This window comes from Herpailurus yagouaroundi, unplaced genomic scaffold, assembly GCF_014898765.1.
Source record: "Herpailurus yagouaroundi ecotype Mexico unplaced genomic scaffold, PumYag 188, whole genome shotgun sequence".
Lineage (NCBI taxonomy): Eukaryota > Metazoa > Chordata > Mammalia > Carnivora > Felidae > Herpailurus > Herpailurus yagouaroundi.
The window spans coordinates 20,666,599-20,692,559 of NW_024412419.1; the positions used below are offsets into that span (position 1 = coordinate 20,666,599).

General features: G+C 38.9%; 1 protein-coding gene across 16 annotated transcripts in view; it reads right to left on the reverse strand.

Annotated features, from left to right (window-relative positions):
* DTNB (dystrobrevin beta) overlaps positions 1–25,961 on the reverse strand; it is a 215,950-nt gene that overhangs the window by 149,685 nt on the left and 40,304 nt on the right. For all 16 annotated transcript variants that reach the window (XR_005797200.1, XR_005797199.1, XR_005797198.1 and 13 more), the window contains exons 5-7: positions 23,080–23,234; positions 11,495–11,600; positions 6,817–6,983 (exon numbers count right to left, since the gene is read on the reverse strand). Coding sequence is in view for 13 of the 16 variants with exons in the window: in XM_040496241.1 (XP_040352175.1) it covers positions 6,817–6,983; positions 11,495–11,600; positions 23,080–23,234 (428 nt within the window). In the remaining 3 variants the exon portion in view is untranslated. The remainder of the gene's footprint in view (positions 1–6,816; positions 6,984–11,494; positions 11,601–23,079; positions 23,235–25,961) is intronic.

Consider the following 25,961-nt stretch of genomic DNA (forward strand, 5'->3'; position numbering starts at 1 on the left):
AAGGAAGGAAGGAAGGAAGGAAGGAAGGAAGGAAGGAAAGAGAAAGAAAGAAAGAAAGAAAGAAAGAAAGAAAGAAAGAAAGAAAGAAGAAAAGAAAGAAAGGTTAGAAATAGATATTCACTGACAGTTGTCTATACTCTCTGTCTCCATCTCTCTCCCCTCTCCCTCTTGCACCCACTTGCGTCGGGTTTTGTCCCCACCACTCCACAGACACTGTTCTTGCAAGACCACCTCTACATTGTTAGATGAGGGGCCACTTCTCAATCTTCTCCCTTGACTGTCACAGCACTGGACACAGAGGATCAATCCCTCCTCCTCAAAACACCCTTCACGCATAGTCCAGAACACCACCCTCTCCTGGCTTTCACCTTGTGTCACTGTTCACAGGTTCCTCCTCTTCTCCAAGATCTCTTAATGATGAGCCCTGAGGGCAGTTCTCATTCCTCTTTTCTTTCTTCTCGCCTCTATCTCCACTCACCTGGTGCTACTGTTCAGTTGCATGGCTTTACATATCAACCACTTGCCAATGACCCCCAAGCTTACATCCCTATCTCAGACTTCTTTATGTTTAGACTCATATGCAATGGCCTATCCAACAACTCCCTATGTCTAGTAAGCAACTTAAATCCAACTGAACTGAATTCCCAGAGTGAACTCTCAATCCTAACCTCTACATGTACTCCATCCACAGCTGTCTCATCTCAGCTGATGACAATTCCATCCTTCTAGCTGTTTAGGACAAAATCTTCACTCCTGTCTTCTCACAAGCCACATCCAACCCATTAGGCAGATTCAGGAGGTAAATTCTAGTTCTACCCTTGTCACCACCTCTACTGCTACCATCCTACCGTATCTTGTTTTGATTACTGCAATCATCTCTCCTGAAATGCTCTTTCTGCTTCTATCTTTCCCTCCCACTTTACTCTTTACATGTTATCCAGACTGATCATTTTAAAAGATAAATCAAGCCATGCCATTCCTCTACTCAAAACCCTATAGACTCACATTCTGGGGTAAGTGGGTGGCTCAGCTGGTTGAGCATCCAACTATTCTTTTTTAGTGTTTATTTATTTTGAGAGAGAGAGAGAGAGAGAGAGAGAGAGGCAGGCAGGCACTGAGAGGGGGAGAGAAAGAATCCCAGCAATGTCTGTGCTGTCAGCACAAAGCCCAACACAGGGCTTGATCTCACCAACTGTGAGGTCATGACCTGAGCTGATATCAAGAGTTGGATGTTTAACTGACTGAGCTACCTGGATGCCCAGAGCACCTGACTCTTCAATTTGGCTCTAGTCATGGTCTCAGGATCCCAGGATCCTGAGTCAGGCTCTGTGTTGAATGTGGAGCCTGCTTGGGATTCTCTCACTCCCTCTCTTTCTGCCCCTACCCTACTCATATCCATTCATTCGTTGTCTCTCTCTCTCTCTCTCTCTCTCTCTCTCTCTCTCTCTCTCTCTCTCCCGTAAAAAAAATAAAGACTACTCATTCCACTAGAGTTAAGGCCAACATCCTTATTATGGTCAGAAAGGCCCTTGTGAGCTGTCCTCCTTTCCTATAGACCTCCTCCTGTTGACTCCACTCTGGCCACATAAGCTTCTCTGCTGTTCTCTGAACTCAGAAACACACTCTTACTCACAGGATTCATGCTGAAAATGCCTCCTCTTCCCCAGATGTCTACTATCATACACCAAAGACTCTGTTCAAATCTCACTTTCTCAACAAGGCCTCTATGACCCTATACTCTGGATTCTGCTTTTTGATTTCTTGTTCATGTGCAAGTCTAGTGTAAATTGGCAGAGGGGCTCTGATCCATCTACTAGGTACCCAGCTCCCTTTCATTCAAGGGCTTCTGCCGCTATTACTTTCTTCAAAGATCATCCCATGTGGCCAATGTCTAGTGGGAGTGGGAAGGGTAAAGAGAAGATGAGACACATCTGCTTTAAACAGCCCTGACCCAGAAGTAACACAGATCACCTGCAAACAAATCCCACCGGTCAGAACTAGTCATATGGCCGTGTCAGGCTGCATGGATGACGGGCTAGATCATCCAGGTACAGGTCCAGGAAGAAAAGCAAAACATGGATATAGATAAGTACTTCTGATCACAAAACGTTTCCTCCCTTTTCCTACAAACAAAACACACTCAAACCTCTCCAAAAAGAAAATGTGAAGTGCCACTCAGTCCGTGCATCTAAAGACAAGTCCAGGACGTCTGGGTCTATCACAGTCTTCTTCATCAGGATCATGCGTAGCTCCAAATGATGGACCCTATGAACGGATCGGGCACATGATCCACACTCACCCTCCCCAGGCCCAACACACAATGGAGGAGCACAAGCACAAGGTTCTTCCTTATCTAATATCCTCCTTGGCAAAGTGGGCTCTGGCATGCCCTTCCTAGAGGCCGTACAGCCTTCACAGACCACCTCTTCCCAGAGCAAGTTCTGGGTCGTTAGAAAGTAGTCTTACAGTTAGAACAGTCAGGGGCTTGTTAAGTGCAGGCTCCTAGTTCCTTTGCCAATATATAATTCCCTCAAAAACTTAGTAGGCCTTTGATCTATTTGTTTCCAGTCAGTTCCATGTGCCAGTAACCGCACACAAAGTCCTTTCCTGGACATAATTCTTAAGGCTGATTTATGTCTTTGCCTCCGTTCCTCTCGCTTTGAACTAACAGAAGCCACCTGGAGTCCAGATGAAACAACAGGTCAGCAGTTTCCAACGTTGGCTGCACGATGCAATCACTTGAGGGAACTTTTAAAAACTGTCTTATCTAGGTTTCATGTACCTTTGACCCATTAAATCAGAAGCTATGTAAGTGAGAGCAAGGTAATTCTGATGAACAGCCAAGAATGAGAACTCATGCCCTGATCCGATCTTTGCCATAGGACTGTCATCTTTCTTTGACTGAGAAGGTTCACTAGGCCTTTGTGGCTCAAAGCCTTTCTCAACTCTTACCTATTGCTCTCTAGGGTCTACAAGCAATCTGTTTTTCCTGTCAGAAAACAGTTCCTGCTCCAACTGTCAGAACTTTCTCTATTCCCTTTCATTTTTTGCTTGAAAACTAGACAATTCTTTCTTAAGCTCATCTCTTTCGTGTAAGACCTAACAAAAGACAGTCAACACACACTCGCACTTCAATCCTTTCCAACATTTGACCCAGAGCTCAGGTGGCAAGAAGTGGACCTTCTAAGTTATTATGGATGACAAATTTAGCCACTGGTCACCACTGCATAACATAGATTTCTGTCCTTCCCACCTCCAACATTGGTGTCCTTATCAGGGCTACCTGACTGCTAAGCCAACAACACAAATCTCAAGGTTTTGCTGTAATAGAACTTACTTCCAGAACCAGCTACTATAGCCAACACTAAAACCTCAGTAGCTTAACACAAGGTTTCTCTCTTGCTCCTAGCTCTCTTGATCAAAGTCAAGCAGGGTAGCAGGATATTCTTCTCCACCCATCATTCAAGGACCCAGTTTCCTTTCATTTATGGTTTCATCTTCCTCTGGGTCCTAATGAAGTTCTCTCCCCTAAGTTGTGGTAGAGAGGACAGAAAAGGCCCTCAGCTATTAATGGCCTTATTCTGGGAAGACACATATCACTCTGTTCACATTCCACTGATAACTGGTATTTACATGGTTTTTCTTAGATACAGGGAAGCTGAGAAATGTAGTCTAGATGCATGCCAAGCAAAAATGGGAAAAGAGCAATGTCAGTGAGCCCTCATGGTCTCTTTCACACCCCTTAAAATTCAAGCCCCACTGAGTAGGGATCTTTGTCCGGTTCTGTTCATAGACCTATCTCATACGCCTGTAATAGTGCCTGGTACGCACAGCATGAGTTCAAATAATATCTTTTGAATGCACAGAATGAATCACCATATAGCATTTTTTTCTAAAGTAAAGTCAAATGAATGGATTGATGCCTGACAGAATAATGAATTACATTTCATAGTTACTTAGACAAAATATTAAACAAACTTTTGGAAAAATCAAAATAAACTTCCAAGCACCAATATAACACCTATCAATCTACAATGCAAATTCATATACAAACTTGTTAAACGTACACTAAATTTATCCCTTGTGAACACAGAGAAATAGTTATTCAAATACTCGTATAAACACAGTTGGCAAATGTCAAAGAAATGACTATTAAAGAGATTACACATCTTTTTGTTAGTGGAAACTTCTTTACCCACATCAGTCTCAAAATTCATTCAGATCTTCCTCAAAGAGCAAGGGTATTATACATACAGAGTTCTAATCCTGAAAACAAGTCACATACACACACACACACACACACACACACACACACACACACACTGCTAAAAAACGTTGCCAAGATGCATCAATCACACATAATGCACATACTCATCAAAATTCAAAACAGATAGCAACTTCAAAATGATGCATGCGTATTGTTCATGACTTTTCTTGAAATCTTAAGTCACTATAACAAAAATAAATAAAATTTAAAAAACAACAAAGCTGAAATAAAAATAACAACAAATGGGGATATGACTTACTACACAAGAGTGTTATGAGAATCAAGCAGAAGCACAAAAATTCACTGTGATTTCTGTACTTTATGTATGCTTTTGCTCAATGAAATAAAGCACAGGAAAACCTGCTTTGTAAATCATAAAGCAATATTCAGTCACTTATATTTTAAAAAATGTAAAATGCCCATTTCTAAAAGGGTTATAAATTAGCTAAATGATCAAGTTCAAATTAAGATGAACAAGTTCCTCATTCTCTCTCTGTTTTTTTAATTTTTTTAATGTTTATTTATTTTGAAGGGGAGAAAGACCGAGTGTGAGCGGGGGAGGGGCAGAGAGAGAAAAGGAGACACAGAATCTGAAGCAGGCTCCAGGCTCTGAGCTGTCAGCAGAGCCCGATGTGGGGCTCAACCCACAAACCGCAAGATCATGACCTGAGCCGAAGTTGGACGCCTAACTGGCTGAGCTACCCAGGCACCCCAAGCTCCTCATTCTCTAGCCCAACATGTAGATGAGAATTATCAAAAGAAACATCCCAACGAATCCAATCATTACAAAAGGTAACAGAGCAAAGAGCTATCTCAGTGCTGAGAGTTAGACTCTAAACAAAAAACATTGGGAAAAACATTAACAAATCATTTACCACCAAGGGACACTTGTACTTTAAGAAAGGGAAAAGCAACAACTTGGAAATCTATAAATTATCTCTATTCAATGAAAAAGGGAAGAGACTACTATGTTGTATTTTTTTCCTTTGCTTGTTTAAAAAATTTTTAAATAATCACTCCTCAACCAAAAACAGTATTAGAATTTACAACACAACAAAACCCCAGATAGGATGTTCAGTTTAACACAAATTTTATGGTTAAGTGTAACTGAAAACCTATCTGATAAAAAAAAAAAACAAAAAACAAAAAACTACCTCTAACATGTCAGAGATGTAGGAAGTAAAGTGCACACATGGATTGAAAGTTGTTCTTTTTTTTTTTTTTAACTAATCCCTGATATGAACTTACCTTCTTTTTGTTCTTGGTTGAGTTTTAAAAAGACTAATTAGAAAAAAGGGAAAGAAAAAAAAAATCCTGATTATTGAAGCTTTCTAAATACTTAAAGTCCAGTAGGATGACCAAGGGTAAGAACCTAAATCCTGAATTACACTTATGACCCTCTATATGTTCTACCCTTTAGCAAACCAACCAACCAACAAATGAAAACCAGAGGGAAAAGTTTTTAAAACAACTTTTTGGAAATAAAAGTACGGCATTTTGTGGGGGTTGCCTGGGTGGCTCAGTCGGTTGAGCACCTGACTTCGGCTCAGGTCATAATCTCATGGTTCGTGAGTTCAAGTCCCACATCGGGCTCTCTGCAGTCAGTGAACAGTCCTCCTCTTTCTCTGCCCCTCCCTGCTCCCCACCCCTCTCTCTCTCTCTCTCTCTCTCTCTCTCTCGAAAATAAACATTAAAAAAATATATGGCATTTTTAAGACTCTGAAAATAAATTGAGAGACGGGAAGAAAAATGATTGATGCTAAGCTTGTTGCATGATTTGTAAACACTATAGGAAAATCACACATCAACCTCCACCCAAATACTGTTACTTAAAAGACTACTTTTGGGGCGCCTGGGTGGCGCAGTCGGTTAAGCGTCTGACTTCAGCCAGGTCACGATCTCGCGGTCCGGGAGTTCGAGCCCCGCGTCGGGCTCTGGGCTGATGGCTCAGAGCCTGGAGCCTGCTTCCGATTCTGTGTCTCCTTCTCTCTCTGCCCCTCCCCCCTTCATGCTCTGTCTCTCTCTGTCTCAAAAATAAATAAACGTTAAAAAAAATTTTTTTTAATAAAAATAAAAGACTACTTTTGAAAATAAGGACACTGATGTGGCAACTGTAAAATACAGTATTTCCCCAACTTCAGAGAGACAAAAATTAACCCCTTTATTTCATGCAGCTTTCTTTACCCCATTTAAGCCCTACAGACGTGAAGAAAATATGCTTTAAAAAAAAGAACTTTCAATCCCACGTAAAGCTCAGAGAGGAAGCTTTGGGAGAATACCCTTTGCACAGTTTTAAAATAAGAAGACACTTCTCGCTTACTTTTCCATTTCAACTGTAATAATACCTCCAGCTCCTGAAACTTTAAAGATTCTGCTTTTAAAATCAGGTGATGAAGTGCAACACGCTCGCAACCCATCCCAAGTGTTGGCACCTAGATCTGACTGCACCACGTCCCTCTTTGCCAGGGACCTATCGGGAAACCCTCCTGGTGCTGTTGGCGATGAAAGATGAACAGCAGGGGACCCGGACTGACACACGAAGCAGTTACCCAGGAGGAGTGCTCCTTCATCTGGTGTTGGTTGCTGTGAGGGCCGCTGGCGTGGCCACGCCAAAAGCAGTTTTGGCAGAGCTGGTAGTTGTGGCACTGCTGGCATCGGTACCGGAAGCCCATCATACTCTCACACCGGCAATAGGAGCACTCCACGGGGTGGAAGACTTGTGGCAGGCAGACAGCAGGGCAGGGGAGAAGGGGCGGGAGAGGAGGAGAAGCAAGTTATCTTACTTTCACTCGGAGAGTCAAGTCAATACACTGGAAAACCACACCTGATGCAAAAAAGCAAAAGTGAAAACAACACTAACACTGAAAACTCTGAAGCGTCTCCTAGTTAACTGAGCCGCTATTTACTAGAATAAGGGGGGAAAACGATAAATGAGAAAAGTTTTTCAAGTTACAATATTACATTCCAGGGGTGCCCAGTGGCTTAATAGGTTAAGCCTCTAACTCTTGATACAGGCTTAGTCCGTGACCTCCTGGCGGTGACATTGAGCCCCCTGTCGGGCTCCACTCTAAGCATGGAACCTGCTGAGACTGTCTCCCTCCCTCTCTGCCCCTCCCCTGCTCATGTGTTGCATGTGCATGCGTGCTTGCTCGCTCTCTCTCAAAATAAATAAATAAACATTAAAGAGAAGAATATTACCTTCCAATTCACCTTAGAAAATAACCAATTTCTTTAAAACGAGACTCATGCTTCTCAAATTCAGATAAATATATAAGAAGAGAAACTTTCAGTCTAAAATTTATTTTTCAAACCCATTGCTTTTTAAAGAGATTTATCATTGTCAGCTGTACAGACATTTGTTTCCTTTGCTAATAACACCTGGAATGATACACTACGGGTCTCTATTACCTGAAAATGGTATTTTACACAGTACCTTCAACTGAAGGCCTTCAAATGTTGGCTGAACTAAATGCTACAACATGCCTGGGCACAAGTTTGTGGTTACTGGTAAAAAAAGTAAGGCTAGACATATTACCATGTTAGTTTTAGGTAAGAGTTCTAAGTAGCAAAACAGTAAAATAAAGTACTCTAGACCAACAAAGCAGCGGGGATTTGGAGGAAGGGAATCTTAGGGACCTGTCACCCTTTTCTCCGTTCATACAGCATGTCACCTTATGCAAACCTGCCAGGTAGCAGTCAGGATTCATAGAGATTGCTGGGATTCTCTAACAGCCTGAACATCCAGTTCAGTGAGTGGGAAGTGGGCAATGCATAACTGTATATTAAAGACAGTTGTTTATTCTTTTAAGTGTTGGTAACATAATTGTTCCCTCTGGCAATTCAATTCTGAACACAAGAAATGGAAGTCAATAGGAAAAGGGCATACAGTATTCAAATCTTCATTTGAATAACTCTTTCTAGCAATATGTATACAAATCCAATCTTATTTCAATAATAAGGGTTTTGGGGGGCGTCTGGGTGGCTCAGTCGGTTATGCATCTGACTTTGGCTCAGGTCACGATCTCACAGTTCGTGAGTTCAAGCCCTACTTCAGGTAAGCTTGAACCCCACATCAGGTGAGCTAGAGCCCCACTTCGAGTGAGCCCCACATCTCTCTCCCTCTCTCTCTGCCCCTCGCTCACTTGCACCCTCTCTCTCTCTCAAAAAAATAAAATAAGGATTTTGGGTTCTGTTTCCAAAAATGTACACCAAGACTCAGGGGGGAAAAGAAAGGAGCACTTGGTGAAGAAAACAATGTAACAAGATCATTAAAGACTATAAAAAGTAAAATCAGGAATAAGAACTCCAAAGGACATAATTCCTCTAAGAAATTCAAGCATTTTGTGGGGCGCCTGGGTGGCGCAGTCGGTTAAGCGTCCGACTTCAGCCAGGTCACGATCTCGCGGTCCGTGAGTTCAAGCCCCGCGTCGGGCTCTGGGCTGATGGCTCAGAGCCTGGAGACTGTTTCCGATTCTGTGTCTCCCTCTCTCTCTGCCCCTCCCCCGTTCATGCTCTGTCTCTCTCTGTCCCAAAAATAAATAAACGTTAGAAAAAAAAAATTTAGAAATTCAAGCATTTTGTCATCAAGATATTTCTAAGGAATAATGAAAGTGCTGATAAGACTCTGTGCTCCAAATTAAAACTATACAATCTAGTAAAGTTCCACCAAAGAACACTACTCTCAAATCAATCTGGAGCTAATATCAACACAGTCAACATCAGCATATCAGAATTTATAATTCTATATAACTTTCAGTTAATATTAAATAATATATAGGGGCACCTGGGTGGCTCAGTCGGTTGAGCGTCCGACTTCAGCTCAGGTCATGATCTCACGGCTCATGAGTTCAAGCCCTATATCGGGCTCTGTGGTGACAGCTCAGAGCCTGGAACCTGCTTCAGATTCTGTGTCACCCTCTCTCTGCCTCTCCCCCACTCATGCTCTGTCTCCCTCTCTTTCTCTCTCTCTCTCAAAAATAAATAAACATTCAAAAAAATTAAAAATATATACATATTAATATTAAATTATCAAGTATATTCTGACAATCTTGGATGAATATGCATGTCTATGTGATTTTTCTTTTCTTCTACACCAGTCAAGAGCCAACACTTACATTAGATAGTATAAGGGGCTGACCAGATGGAAAGCAGAGCCAGACTAAGGAAAGGATCACCTATGTACTGGGTCAATTATAAATAAGATCAAGTTTTGGTAAAAGTATTCTTTTTGGAAGAATACATCATGTTGTATCTTCTTATATATTATATGCTTGGATTTTTCAATAAAAAAAGTGCAACTTCTGCTTAAGCAAATAGATATCTGTCCTTATTAATAGTAACTTCAATATGATTCCAGCGATGAATTCCATAGAAAAAGCCCAAACAACAACAAAAATAACATATAGAAATATATAGAAATATCAAAGTTTTAGAATTTACTTCCTGCCATAAAAATTAAGATATGTAGATAAATGTTACCATGATAGATAACATGTTTTATTTTTAAGATATTGCAATGAGTTCATACTATTTCTCTGTCGCTGAGGAAAATATCACTAACCTCATAAGAATGTAATCAACAAGTAATACACTATACACAAAGTAACAGTAAAATGTTCACAATGATAACAAAAAAATCAGAACAAAAGAGATTCTTTCTACTTGGCATAGCAAATACAAAATGATTTCATGAAAACAAATTGAATATAAAAGTACTAAAACACTTCAGGTTAAAAGTATTGCCTCCAAAAGAACTAATAATACTGTAATAATTTAACAGTATAAATCTCTATCCAAAAATCTTGTTAAAAAATTATTTAACTGTTTTAGTTTAGTCAAGAGATTCTAGACCTTTAGGAAAATAATCCTGAATCTAAGGTACCTGTGAACTAAAGCCACAGTGGGGCAAAAGGCTGAGAGGTTTAAAAACAGAAGATATCGGGGTGCCTGGGTGGCGCAGTCGGTTAAGCGTCCGACTTCAGCCAGGTCGCGATCTCGCGGTCCGTGAGTTCGAGCCCCGCGTCGGGCTCTGGGCTGATGGCTCAGAGCCTGGAGCCTGTTTCCGATTCTGTGTCTCCCTCTCTCTCTGCCCCTCCCCCGTTCATGCTCTGTCTCTCTCTGTCCCAAAAATAAATAAACGTTTGAAAAAAAAAAATAAAAACAGAAGATATGGATGGGACAGAGAGAAGATAAAAAGAGTATGGACGTGTATTTCATTCTTACAAAGGGAAAAAGGGCTCTGCTTTTTAGCTCCTTTCACTTGTTACTGGTTCTCTTTGGCGGAATAAGATATAGGCAAAGGCCCGGACAGGAAGGAGGGAGGTTACACAAAAAACTTCAGCCTTTCCTTTAACAAACTTAGACAACCTAAACAATGAGATAAATGGATAACAGCAGAAGAAAAAATTAAGAAGTTACTAAGAGATAACTGTCATTTTAAGCAAAACAGATTTAGTCAAATTCCTGGAAAAGATACCAAGAGTAATTCAAGGTAAAATAGTAAAGGAAGAAGTAAAGATGTATGAAGTACCAAATCCTACCTTAGCTATTCTCCTTGAAACTACTCTAAAAGCATTATAATTTTAGTGGGTGATACTGCATATATGCAATTTTTTAGAACTATGAATTTTATAAGTTAAAGGAAAAAAGGAAGGCATGGGTAAATCAGGTCGGTTCAAGTAGAAAACAATCACCTGAAATCTCAGGGGGAAAAGCCAAGAGTGTGAACCACAAAGTTTGATACTACTATTTCTTGGTACCCTAAGTAATAAGTCCCCTTCCCTTACTTTTCTTTAAGAAATAAATATCCATCGAGGCGCCTGGGTGGTTCAGTAGGGTAAGTGTCTGACTTCACCTGTGTCTGACCTCACAGTTCGTGGGTTTGAGCCCCGCATTGGACTCTGTGCTGACAGCTCAGAGCCTGGAGCCTGCTTCAGATTCTGTGTTTCCCTCTCGCTCTGCCCCTCCCCATTCATGCTCTGTCTGTCTGTCTCTCTCTCTCTTTCTCTCTCAAGAGTAAAATAAGCATTAAAAAAATAAATGAACTTGTAATTTAAAAAAAGAAAGAAATATCCCTCTTTTGAAAGCTAAAATCACAAATCCAAATGACAGAGTGACAACAAATGCCAATTATAATTTTCAATGGCAATCGCTAAGGACATTACAAAATACTATCAGCTCGTGTATTTCCTATAGCACAAGAAACTGAATGATAAAAGTTCCGCTTACCATTCTCAACATGGGCAAGCCTATGCATGAGAGGTAGCCAGACAAGGCACTGGGGGGGAGGATCGGCCATCATTGTGTCTAAAAACATATTTAGCATGATCTTTTTCTGTAAAGAGAAGAAGAGCAAACATACTTTATATTATTGATGAATTCCAAAATTACGTTGATCTAGAATTCTCCCAAGTTGTAATGAATTCCTTGTGAAAGTCCATAGCAAAATACAATATTTTACATTACTAGAGACAATGCAACATACTGTATGTCACTACAATAGTCACATGCATTTCCACACACATTATTTTGAGTCTTAAAACAACTGTACCAGGTAAATAGGTTAGGTATTATGACTAACTTCATATTACAGATGAGAAAATAAAGAAGCGTTTATATGACTTGTGAAGGTCCTACTCAAATAGGACACAAAGCCAGCATAGGAACTCAGCTGTCCTTCAAACTACTATTATTAACCAGTGGGGGAGACAGACATCCCACACCTTATTATAAAACAACATCAGTGAGGGACGCCTGGGTGGCTCAGGTGGTTAAGTGTCCAACTCTTGATTTTGGCTCAGGTCATAATCTCACCGTTCATGGAATCAAGCCCCAAGTCAGGCTCCCCAATGACAGTGTGGAGCCTGCTCGGGATTCTCTCTACCTCTCTTTCTGCTCCTCTCCCATGCTTGCTCTTGCTCACTCTCTCTCTCTCAAAATAAAACAATAAATAAACATTAAAAAAAAATCAGTGAAAGCAGAACTACTCCATTTATTGTTTACCGTATCTCCAGCATTTCATAACATTGGTGTGTTATCACTAAATAAATACTGCAGTGAGGGGCAAACACTCTTAAACATCATTTAACAACTTTCTTGTACAGAAAGAAAGAAAGAAAACTAAAGGGAAGAATTGGACGAAATTAGAGCCTAAACATCCAATGTCCATCACCCCCCCATTACATCATCTCCCCAGCTAGACTGCATTTTTGTTTCATCTTTATTTCTCTCTTTTAAACAAATACATACGAAGCTTTCACTGTATGTGAAACACTGGTATAATTATAGTCCACTGGATACAAAAAAAAATGAGAAAACAGTTTAGAAAAAATAGAGTCATGAGATATAGATAGAACAGATTATCAAAATTTTTCAAATTAATGAATTTTCCTTATTTCCTCTAACCCACAAAGCACCTTTCCTGCTCCACAAAAGGAAAGAAAAAAGGAGGAAAGAGGAATGTCTTACAACTAGATGGGAGAGCTCTGTGATTATAACCTGGACACAGAGGCCTCCACTTCCAACTTTATTCCTAAAGAAGGGCAGAGACAAAAGGGTGAACACAGGAGAGCAGGAGATACAGGCCCAGTAAGTAGTGCTTTTCTAACAAGCCCTGGTCCCACCATTCAAAGGCAGGGGGAGGGAATGAGGACTGGAGCATGTGGACACCAAAAGGCACCCAGAATCTCATCCCACTCTCCCAAGTAACTACGTTCTCAGTCCTACCACCTTTTCTTGAGGTGAAAAACAGGGTATATGAAATGGAGTGTTTCCCCATAAAACTTTAAAATACTTTATTTCAGGAAGGAAAAAAAAAAAGGACAAAATTGGTTAGAGCCGACTCAAAGATTTTGCCAGTACATTATAAAACAAGTGATTTTTACCACTAATCTGTTCACCTCAAATTGGGAGCAACAAGTGAAGGCACCGGGGTGGCTAGTCAGGAGGATGGCAACCTCCAGCATTTGTATCTGATCCACCGTGACACCTTTGCAGTGATGGTTCCATCATGCAAACAGGAGACTACAGACTCACTTCTGTGTATCTGTTTGGCAACTATGAGAATCTTGATTTCATTGTATGTAAATTGGAGACAATTCTTATTAAGAATAATCTTAAAAAAAAAACTGGTAAGTAGGGAACAGAAAAGGGAGGATAAAGTAGAGATGTAGAGCAAGAAAGGCTTTTGCAATAAAACTCAAAAAAGATGAAGAAATAGGAAGGAAAGCCTCAGATTCAGGACAGAGGCTGGAGGCCAACACTGACTTGAGGGAGGGAAGGGGTGAGCCAAAGGGCTGAATGAGGGTGATGATAGTAAGAACCTACCATACAAAGGCCCTTTATAGATACCCGTGCGTGGGTGAAATTTGAAAAATATCTACTCAATTAGGCCAAATAAAGTTTTCCAAAGTGTTTTCCATCTCAGGCATCCAAGTCCCTAACGTTTCTCACACCTCAGTGGAATCTCGGAGGAATGAGTGAACAACATGAAAAACAAAACCAGAAAGTCACCAAACATTTGAATGGAGGTCCAGATATAGAAAATGCCTCTTCCTATGGATATGCACATAACTGTAACAAAGCAACAAAAAAATGAAAAGTGTCCCCGTAACATTACTGAGAAAGAAGATACTAAGAAGTGTTTTTTAGCTAGCAAGAGGTAGCAACCAAAACTTAAATGTTTTAATTAATATTTCTATATATTTTATATCTAATTTGTTATTTTATATATAATATTAAAATTAATTTTTACAAGTCTACCTGTAATTCTAATGCTACTTTCTCTAAAAAGTTTTGACTCACCTATCATGGAGGCTTCTTTTTTAATCTTCAAGATGAAAAGGAACAATTATATATGACATCTCATTAGACCCTGATAAAAATGCTCAGGGTCAGCTTACAAAAGTTGTTCTAAGGTCATACTGTAATGTGAAGTCCTCCAAAATCATGAGGAATGAAACCAGAACTGTGTCCCAGTAGTATCTTCAATAAACCATGTGATTTGGGGAAAATCGCTTACCCTTCTGGTTTCAGTTTTGTCACCTATCAAAGGGTAGAGCAGTAGTTCTCAAGTGTGTTCAGAAGCTGCCCTGTTGGTTCCTAAAACATTTGCAATGAGTCCCTGAGGCTGGGGCTATTTTCATAGAATTCTCAGACATTATTTGCCCTTTTCAATCTCATTCTCTTATAGGCAAACAGTGGGCATTCCAGAGGCAAGGCGGCAGATTCACAACCATCTGAAAAAGCTACTACAGCACTCCTCCCTTTCCCAACTCCTCGCCACACGAGGCCAGATTTCTTTCTACACTTCAACTAAAACAACGTATTACAACAGATTGAAAGGATAAGCAGATAGGACAATCCAGCTATCTTCAACTGAGCCAAATATTAAAATGATTTGCAAAAATGTAGAACCATGGCATTCTTGTTAAATTTTTTTTGTTTTGGGATATATAGCTTTATTTCATAAAAATATGTTTTCGAATATATAGCTTTTTTTCATAAAAATGTTTTCAAATATATACCTTTTTTCATAAAAACATTTAAGATTCAACAGACTTCTCATTGTTATTTTTACACGACAATATCTTTAATTTCTCAATTTTAATTTCTAGTATAGAACTATTAATAGAAATAACTCACATGAACAAAAGCTCTTTGGAGTCCTCAATAATTTTTATTGTAAAGAGGTCCTGAGACCAAAAAGTTTGAGAACTGCTGAGCTAGACTTCTCAGGTCAAAAATTCCATGACTTAGTAAATAACTGTGTAAATGACCAGTTAGCACTTTTTTCTCCTTTTTTATTTTGTTTTTCATACTTGAGTTGAACACATTCTTTGCATTTTTCCCTATTAAAAAAAAAAAACTTTTTTTTTTAAAATGTTTATTTATTTTTGAGAGAGACAGAGACAGAATGCGAGTGGGTTAGGGGCAGAGAGAGAGGGAGACACAGAATCCGAAGCAGGCTCCAGGCTCTCAGCTGTCAGCACAGAGCCCGACGTGGGGCTCGAACCCACAAGCTGTGAGAGCCGAAGTCGGACGCTCAACCGACTGAGCCACCCAGGTGCCCCACATTTTTCTCTATTTTTATAGCACAGTATTTATAACAAAAACTACAACAAAATTACAAAAACTGCTTCCCACAATTCTCATTTTCCTATATTTCCCTGTAAATGTACATATGATTCTATGTAATTATGTACATAGGGTAGATAAAAATATATAATGTTTTTTCACTTAACTTTATTTATTTATTTTTTTTTTAAATTTTTTTTTAACGTTTATTTATTTTTTTGGGACAGAGAGAGACAGAGCATGAACGGGGGAGGGGCAGAGAGAGAGCGAGACACAGAGTCAGAAACAGGCTCCAGGCTCTGAGCCATCAGCCCAGAGCCTGACGCGGGGCTCGAACTCACGGACCGCGAGATCGTGACCTGGCTGAAGTCGGACGCTTAACCGACTGCGCCACCCAGGCGCCCCTCACTTAACTTTTTTTAAAATACTAATTGTTTTGCTACAAGGTCTTCATTTCTAATCATTTTAACAGCTGCCTGATCCACTGAGCTGAGATGCCATGATTTATCTCTGCCTTCCTCTATAAAACACTGAGGCTGTTTCTATCCTTGTGTGTACTCATATATTTTTCCCTGGAAGTAAGCATTTCTTTTTGTCACCTACCTTCCTGCCCTTTGTTATTCTAATCCTCAATACTGACAATTATTACCCTAGAGCCATTCTCACCTCCTTCCCTCTACCCATGACTACATTTTCCCTGTTTTAAAAGGGGGTAGAGACCACCCCTTAAAAATAAGAAATCCAGTATCACTAAAACAACATGAGAAAACAAGTAAATTAGTTTAGCATTGGGTCATCACAGGTACAATTTCCAGCCTCATCATTTCCATTAAAACCTCCTCCTATTTCCTTATGGGCAACAGGTAAGTTTTTTTTGTTTTTTTTTTTAAGACTTTTATTTTTAATCTCTATACCCAATGTGGGGCTTGAACTTACAACCCCGAGATCAGGAGTCACATGCTCTACCAACTGAGCCATCCACGTTCCCCAACAGGTAAGTATTTCTTATCCATTGCTCTGACTTACTTGGTAATCAGTAAAACCATGAATGACATACGGTTAACAAACCTGAAACATTTTTTAAAATGTTTTTAAAGGCTTCTAGATTAATATATTTTTATACAAACTTTTGTGTAGAGTTAAAAATATTTTGTCTGACCAGGACAAACATAAATTAACTGGTTATAGGACCAGTGCTATGGGTCAGCCTTTTGATTATTATCAGACACTAAATTTGACCATATCACAAATTTATTTTGAACTTGAAAAATTAAAGTACTTTGTAATGACATAACAATATCATGCTGCTGTGCTCTTTTTTTAATGTTTATTTTTGGGAGACAAAGAAAGAGCACAAGCAGGGGAGGGACAGAGAAGGGTGGGGGGGTGGGGCGGACAGAGGATCTGAAGCAGGCTCTGTGCTGACAAGCAGCTAGCCCAATGTGGGGCTTGAACTCACAAACTGTGAGATCATGACCTGAGCCAAAGTTGGACGCTCAACGGACTGAGCTACCCAGGCACCCCTGCTGTGCTCTTTGTTAGAGATGATTTTATTTATTATGGTTAAAAAAATGGGGAAAACTTCAGTACTTCTGAAATACTATATTTTCCTCACTGCAAAGACTGTTTCATTTGAGAAAAATCACAGAATAAAAATATCAATGAAAACAACAACAAGGTTTCAGATACATCCATGAGATTTAAGCTTTCAGTTAGAATTCAAACCAAGACACTTTCTCATGCCATATTTGACTTAAATCATTTAATCCAACAAATCTCTAGTAAGCATCAATCATTTTCCAGACACTGTTAGTCACGGGGATATAAAGTTGAAGGAGATCAAGGTGTATCCCTTCAGGGCATAAGTGAACTAGATATAACACGCCATGGGAATGCAGAAGAGGAACAATTAATCCTACAGTGAAAGATTCAGAGCATCAAAGAAGAAGGGCTATTGTATCTGGGATATGAAATATGAGGGCTTCTGTTGGAGAGAAAGAAGGTCAGGGGTTATTGGCATTTCAGTGAGAGCGAATATCATTTGAAATGACAGCACACGCAGGACCAAATGTGTACATAATTCAGCTGAAGTGACAACAGGAACAGCTCTGACCAAGTTCACACATGTGCAAGAAAAGACAACCCATCATAACTAGTGGCCAAGTGCAATTGTAAGATATTACTGTCTGTATGAGGTACCTGGATATCAGAGATGGTAAGGTGTGCAAGAGTGTCTTCAAATCAATGAAACATGGTAATTACCCAACTAGATTATCTTGGTAATGAGGGACTGCTGATGGAGATTGTAAAATCTGCTTAATTGGAATTCCTATGAAATACACATATACACACACCAGGTAATTCTTACCAAACTTTATACAACGTCCAGGAAAACAAAGTCAGAACATCCAGAAAATGTCTCACTTCAAAGATGGAGTGGGGATAAAAGTCATTTTGGCATGTAGCAGAAGAGGGTATGCGGATCAAAGTATAGCCAGAGGACATCTCCAGGCACAAGAAATACTGTTGCTGTTCTGAAAGATCCACTGGTGATAATGTAATCCCATCTCTACCCACTGCCCGCCTCCCCGTGAATCACGGAGAGTCCCGCAACACCCAGTGAAAGAGCACCGCTCCCTTCCCATCTCCCTCTCTCCCCTACTCATTCAGTCTTCCATAAAGACGGACATCAAGTTTAAGATCCTCTGCAGGGTGGACTGAACACTTCAAACTAAAGTCAATATGAACCTAAAAAATAAATAGCACAACAAATAGCAATCATCTTTTTGAGAAACAGAACTCATCCTTAAACTCTGAAGTTTAGAAAAACTGGGGAGAGATTTAACATATTCACTGCTTGTTTTTTAATAACTTTTAAGTCTCTAAAGTCAGTTTGTTAGTTTACAAACACTGAAAAATCAATATACCTGGCCTACCCACCAAAATATTAGCCTTGAGGTGCTATGTTAACACTGTGCTTTATACAGAAAATAATCGTTAGCACAAATAAACAGCTAGATTTTTTCTAAAAATTTTAAAATATACCAAAGTAGAGAGAATAGTATAATATGCTTGTTACCCAGCTTCAACAATTCTCAATAATGACTAATTTTAATTTATGCCTTCACCATTCCTTCAGTCTGGAATATTTTGAAGCAAATTCCAGGCATACTATTTCTCGAATTAACTTCACTCCAGTGGTTTATTACAGACACCTCAGATGCTTATGAAACTGATAAAAGAATCTCTGACATTGAGGTTTATAGGAAACCACCAGAGCATCTTCAAAAGTGGCTCGTATGAGAGTTCTAGTCGCTCCAAATCTTCACCAACATTAGCTGTCAGTCTGAATTTTAGCTATTCCAGTGGATGTGTTCTGCTGAATTAGCTTATAAATGCCTTTAATATTTGTTGTGTTTTTAAAACTATGTTAAGTCCAACATCTTTTTTGGGGTCAGTTTGTGAAAAGCAGGCAAAATTGTTTTGTTTTGTTTTTTTCAACGTTTATTTATTTTTGGGACAGAGAGAGACAGAGCATGAACGGGCGAGGGGCAGAGAGAGAGGGAGACACAGAATCGGAAACAGGCTCCAGGCTCTGAGCCATCAGCCCAGAGCCCGACGCAGGGCTCGAACCCACGGACCGCGAGATCGTGACCTGGCTGAAGTCGGACGCTTAACCGACTGCACCACCCAGGCGCCCCAAAATTGTTTTTTAAAAAAGAATTCAAGCTATATTAAAATAGAGAAACATGTAATTCTCTTCACATCATTTGAAAAATTCAAGAATTTCTCCTGTAAATCAACACAGACATCACTGAAAAACTGCACATACTGCAAAGCCGTGGATTTAAAAATAAGGTATGGGAGAAAAAACAGGGTTGGCACAAACCTAAAAACAGATGCCACCTTGTAAACAGAGGACTAAAAAAACAACAGCAACACTAATAGCACAATTAAATCTCTCACAGGCACTGCCAACAAGGTCACTATCAGATGATACCTTTCAGTCCTAAGTCCTGAGTCATTTTTTCCCTTCTTTATAATAAGGGCATACAACTTCTAAGACAGATCAATTTTATCAAAACTAAATACGGGCTCCAGGGAATAGGTAACTCCATCAATCAATTTTTGTAGCACAGGTGTGAGGGGTCCTAAAAACAATGTCTTCACACGTCTTTCTTGTGCATCCACAGTTTCACCCCATAATACTACAGAAAGTGAAGCAGTTCATGAATCCTGCAAACCAGCCACTTCTTTCACCAGAGAAAGGTACTTCTGCAGGTTTTCCACTTCTTTCTTAAAACAGTCCTACATTCTCTTTCATTGTGATCACTTGTTTGCTCAGCCCAGAACATTAATATGCTGGGAAAACTGCACGTGAGTCAACAGAGCAATTTCCACTTTACACTGACCCTGTTCTCTCGCTATCTGATGGTGGATAAGTTAACTCGTGTTAAAAAACACATAGGTAGGAACATAAACCATACGGGAAAAGCCCATTTTCAAAAAGAAACCCAAAACTCATTGGACTTAACTCTTGCTGCATGAACCTCTGTCCAAAGTCTCATATTTTTGGTCATTCTACCAGTAGTTTCTTTTTCTTTTGAGGGTCCTTTTTTGGGCCATCTTTACAGACCAAGGAAAGCTCAAGTTTCCTCTAGCCTGAGATGCTGCTCTGACTTTTTCAAATTTGGCACATGAGTTTTTTTATAGGAATCAGAGGCAGATGAGAAGCAACAGCCAAGCTGTATGTTCAAAAGCCTCACCATAAAGGCATAAGGTGATCTGGAGAATCCTAGATAGCACTCCTAGGATTAACAGCTGGAAATTTCTGTACATTCTTCAACATTTTAAACTGTCGTTCCAGTACTAGATTCTCATTATAGTCCTCACGTTACAATCAGATCAAAGGTTACTTTAGGTTTAAAACCCCACATAACTGCCATCCACTGGTCAGATGTTACTCTTCACAGACACTTCTTTGTATAAATTCCCTTCCCCATTCATTCTGACACACTTTACTTAACAGTAGCATTCCAGGACTTGATCAAGTTTTAGCCTGACCTCCAGGAAGTATCTTGTGTGAAAAGCCACACGTACATCAGATATGATTACCCCAGAGTATTGTGGGGGCAACCGTTTAATGTAATGGTACTACTAAAGCAGTAGCACCGAGAGGAATTCTAAGTGAAAACTGTCTGGGGCCCCTGTGCAGCTCAGTCAGTTGAACATCTGGCTCTTGATCTCAACTCAGTTCTCACAGCTGTGAGTTCAAGCCCCACAGTGGGCTCCACAATGGACGTGAAGCCTACTTAAAAAATAAATTAAAATCAATGGAAAAATGTTTGTAGTTTATCACACTCATCCTCACATCGCTTCAGGGCATTTTAATACCTGAAGGACATTCCCGTACCAGCATATGTATGGAAAGCCTCATTTCATTTAGAAATGCATATTTATGGGGAAAATGCAAACTATACTAGAATAAAATGAAGCACAGAGCTATCTTTACTGTGCTAAAAGCTGATATTGTCATTTATACTGAGAAAGAGATAAAGTATGCGTAGAGGCAAATTTCCACAAAAACAATACGCCAAAGTATGTACAAATTTGGAAGAACATCTCCTCAGAACTTACTAAAAATAACTCACCAGTATTATGGGTGCCACTTTTGGTGCTAAAGCTAATGAGTAATCTCTAAACAAATTACAAAATAGTGTTTGAAAGTCTGAGTTCAAATAAATATGAATTCTTAACTTTAAATGTAAAAGAAAAAAAAAGGTTATGTGTGTGTTTGTTTTTGCTTCTTTTCTGAATCAAAGTATCACAGATCAGGAGGATCTGGTTTACGATGTTCTTTCGGTTCTCAAACTTTTAGATTTGTTGTTTTTATGTGTTAACTTTTTATTTTTAAATAATTTCAGACTTCTAGAAAGATCATAAGATTACAAAAAAATTCCCCATTTACCAAGATTTCTCAAATGTTAACACTGCAGAAGAGATGCCCCTTTACCCTTAAATTAAATACCTATATTTCTTAAAAACAAGGTTATTTTCTCACATAACTTAATACAAATATCAAAGTAAGGAAATTAGCATTTAATAACAAAATACTACTATCTAGTCTACAAAACGTATTCAGATTTTTTCAATTGTCCCAACAATGTCCTTTATAACAAAAAGGAAACCCTGGATCATAAACTGCATTGGGTTTTTCTTCTCTCTTTAGGTTCCTGTAACCTGGAACAGGTTTTTGTTTTTTAGGGTTTTTTTTTTTTTTTTTTGTCTTTCATGACATGGACATTCTTAAAGTGTATAGGCCAGTTATTTTGTAGAACTATCGTCAGCTGGATTTGTCAGATGGTTCCTCAAGATGAGACTCAGGCCAGATGTTAATGAACTTATTGTGATAAATGTTTTGCAAGATATACAAATCTCAAATCATTATGTTGTACACCTTAAGCTTTTACAATGTTATATGTGAATTACATCTCAGTAAAACTAAAAAATAAAACCAAACATAAAAAATGGGGAAAAAAAAAAAGGAAGAGGAGACTCAGGCTGTGCTTTTCTGGCCCAAGTACCACAACAGTGATACTGGGTACATCTTGGTGCATCCGCTCAGGAGGCAAGGATATCAGTCTGTCCCTTCGCTGGTGATAGGGACTTTGATCACTCGGTTAATGTCAATCTGACAGGTTTCTCTATTGTAACATAGTAACTTTGTAATGTTACTACATTTCCTTTCATAATTAATAAACGTCTTATGGTGGGGCTCAGTCAGTTGAGCATCCAATCCTTAATTTCGGCTCAGGCCATGATCTTGCAGTTCATGGGATTGAGCCCCACGTCGGGTTCTGCACTGACAGCACAGAGCCTGCTTGGGATCCTTCTCTCTGCCCCTCTCCTGCTTGAGCACACATGCATGCACACTCTCTCTCTCAAATAAATAAAATTTTTAAATAAAAAATATCTTATGAGGAGATACTTTCAGACTATGTCAATATCCTACTTCCATTAATCTTTTACTCATTAGTTTTAAAACAGATTTTTCAGTAATTCCCCCCTTTCCAGAACTTTCTAAGCTTAGCATGAAGCTCCTTTTATCTCATGTCTACCTGCACAAATGGAGCTACTGCCAGCATCCACTCTGCTCTGAGACCCCTGAGACACAGTTAAGATCTGGAATTCACACATACAATCTCTAGGGCAGGATCACACAAGGACACTCACAAATAAAGAGGAAACCCAGTCTATCGTTTCTTCACATGAAAACAAGAGTGTACCCTCGAGAGATTTTGAGCTGGCAGCTGAGAGCTGTGTAGCATTCCTTGTCTTTGGTGCTGAGAAAACAATGGCCCAGTATTGTATAGAGTTTTACGCCAAAATTCTTCTATTTCACAGTTGAAAGAACTCATTCAGGCAAGTAATATATGTCCAGTAGCAATAATATAAACACTTCATCTTCAACATTTTTCTTTAAAATGTCGGTAATTTAAAATTTTACATATGTTACCATTTTCCAGAAAAGACTCCCCTCTCCCCCAAACCAGAATTCGTAGGTGAATTTTTTGTCTGCCCTCTTTCTCTTTTTCACACCCCTCCCACTTAAAGCTCTTTTCCCTCCTCTACCCAAGGCTTTATGTCCCTAGACTAGAAGCAATCTGGTGAAATCTAATAAAGGGCAGAGGGATGGATGAGTGCTCTTCTAGTCCTAGATTCTACAAAACTGTCCTTACCTGCTGTGGAAAACAGGTGCGGACTGAGTGCTCTGTGTAACCAAAAGATGGCCCTTCAAAGACAGCTGTTGGGAGCTTCAGAACTTCCTTCAGAAACTGGTCAAACTTGCTAAATATCATTAAGCCATTGGAATCTGACATCTGGGAGAAAACATCTATGAGAACAAAACCAAATAAAGTCAAACTAGAAAGAAATATAAACTTTTTATAAATGACTCTATGTTATTTGTATACTGGTCAAAAAGTACCATTAAAAAGTACCATAAAGCTATTATGATTTTTAGTTAATATGTGTTCTCCTTCTTATTAACATTGTATAGTTCCTTTACTGCCCAGCCCTCTCTCCCACCCACTTAATATCTACCTAAATATTAAACCCAATAACCATTCATGGATGTCTACCTACCTCCTCTTTTTGAGTGTACATAACTGAATGATATTTACTTTTTATTTTATTTATAACAAACTTTGTTCCAAGAAGAATTTGTAGCAACATACCTTTATCTCTTAGCATTTATGTATGTGTTTATATAAGACATATACATGCTTGGGTTTATGAATATATTAGCATATTGATTTGGGGGTATGAAACTGTATTATATTTATATATTCATATGCTACTAATGTAATGTATTCCTGTGAAGGAATAAATTTGAAGGAAGCATAAAACATGTTTAAAATATTCCATTCAGTGAGTTCCAAAGTAGAATAAAAAGAACTCCTATAAATTCTTCTACCCCAAGATACTTTGATACTATAAGATCTTATTTTTACCATAAAGTCTGACTCAAGCAGATGGGAAAGAAATTTCTAGTAATACTATTTCTTTATCTTCTTAGAGAGAGTCTTCTCTCTCCAGTTAGTTCTTCCTCTCTTCTCATCCATAGTCGGGGAGAAAAAGAAAAATCACCAGCAGCTCAAAATCAATGTGTCAGAGAAATGTGACCTGAGCTTTTTTTCAAAGTATTGAGCTTCCTTATAAACAAATGGGTGAGTTAAACATGCACAGAAAAATCGTTTCCTGAGGCCCTGCCAAGTGTGGCATTTTAAAAAGTCAGATTCTATACATAATTAATAAGTATAGAACAGATATATATGTAATTGATATATGTTATATATGCATTATTCTTTAGGTTTAATTCGAGGCATTTATCCTGAAGCACTAGGTGTAGAAAAAAAAAATACATTTGAAATATACTAACTAAAGAAAGATAAAATGTTAAGTTATCAACTCCACAGAGTAACTTTTAAAAAACATTAACATTAAAAAACAAGAAAAAGTATCAAAGGAATGAAAATCTACAATATATGCTCTCTAAATAGCTGTTAGTTTGTAGCTGGAGAAAAAGTATTAAATACCCATGGCGGGTGGGGAGATTCAATGAGAGGCTAAAAGAACTACAATCCTAGTGGAAGATAAAATCAATTAATTAACAAACAAATATTAAGTTCCTTCTATGTGGTCCAAGTGCCAAGCATTCTGCTAGGTGTTATGAAACACAACAAAGAAGTATGATGGGGGTCTTTATCCCCCAAGAAACTTTCAGTGTAGCTGAAAAAAAAAAAAGATACATATGAAGCAAAGAAGAATTAAGTGTTAAATTGACACTAAGTGGAACAGAAAGAACAGAGACATAAAGATGCCTGTTAAGCCTATTTGTCAAGTACCACAACAGGTTGTAACCATGGCTGAGGCTGCCTGTAGCCACCCAAAATTAATTATCCTCGTTTCTATTAGTAATAGAACACTAATTTTATTTTGTACAGCAATGCACCCCACTAAGAGATGAAAACTTAATAGCCTCCTTGTAGCAAGTCATGGTCATGTGACTAAGTGGTAGCCAATGAGACTATAAGCAGAAGGGTTATGAGGGACTTCCAGGAAGGTTGGTTAAAGAAAGCTGACTAAGCTGGAAATCAGGCCCTTCTTTCCTTATCCTCTTCCTCCTTTTGCTATCTGAAGTGTAGTTATGATGGCTGGAGCTCCAACAGCCACCTTGGACTATGTGGTAATTGTGATTTTGTTACAGAAGTCATGCACTCAAATGGCAGAAAACAAAGGTAGAGAAAGCCTGGGTCCCAGATGAAATACCACATCAGCCTTGGACTACCTAACCCTGGACTTCTTTTATGTAAGAAAAAAATAAACTTCAGCTTTGTTTAAGACACTATTATCCTGGGTTTTTGTTTTCAAGCAACAATCCCTAATACTAAGTGCCTTATACATTACTAAACAATACCTCATTTTACTCTCACAAAAAGGTGTATGTGTGTACACAGAATTATTTAAATTTTATAGATAAGGAAACTAGCTTAGAAAGGTTAAGTTGCTTAGGGTTAAGAAGTTGGTAAGTAGCTAAGTCAAGATTTAAAGTTACACTTTAAAGTTATACTTCCCTGACTCCATCACACCACACTTCTTCAAAATGTAGTTTAGAATAGTTACAAAACACATAGGCAGTAACTGTCAGGGAAGTTCTAAAAGAAAGGAATTAGAAGCTAGGCCTTGAAAGGTATAGAATGATGAGGTCAAAAGAGGTTGGAGGTGGGGGCTGGGGGACACAACCAGAGAAGAGGAGGCAAGTGTCTATGGCAGGAATTTGTTATCTTTTTTTTTTTTGGGGGGGGGGGGGGGAGGTAAAGCAGGAAACAGTGTACTGAAACAGTGTACTACATTCTTCAGTGAGAGACAATTTAGATTGAGAAATAAAGGGAAATAAAGACAGAATAAGAAACATATCTGGCATGAAAGAAAACTTTGAAAGAGGAAATCACTTTGAATTTGGTTTAAAAACTCTTACGAAGGGAAAAGATATTTAGAAAGCTAAGTTTCTGTAAAATGAGACTGTTAGTGACCAGCAGAATGGATAAAAAAGGAAGAA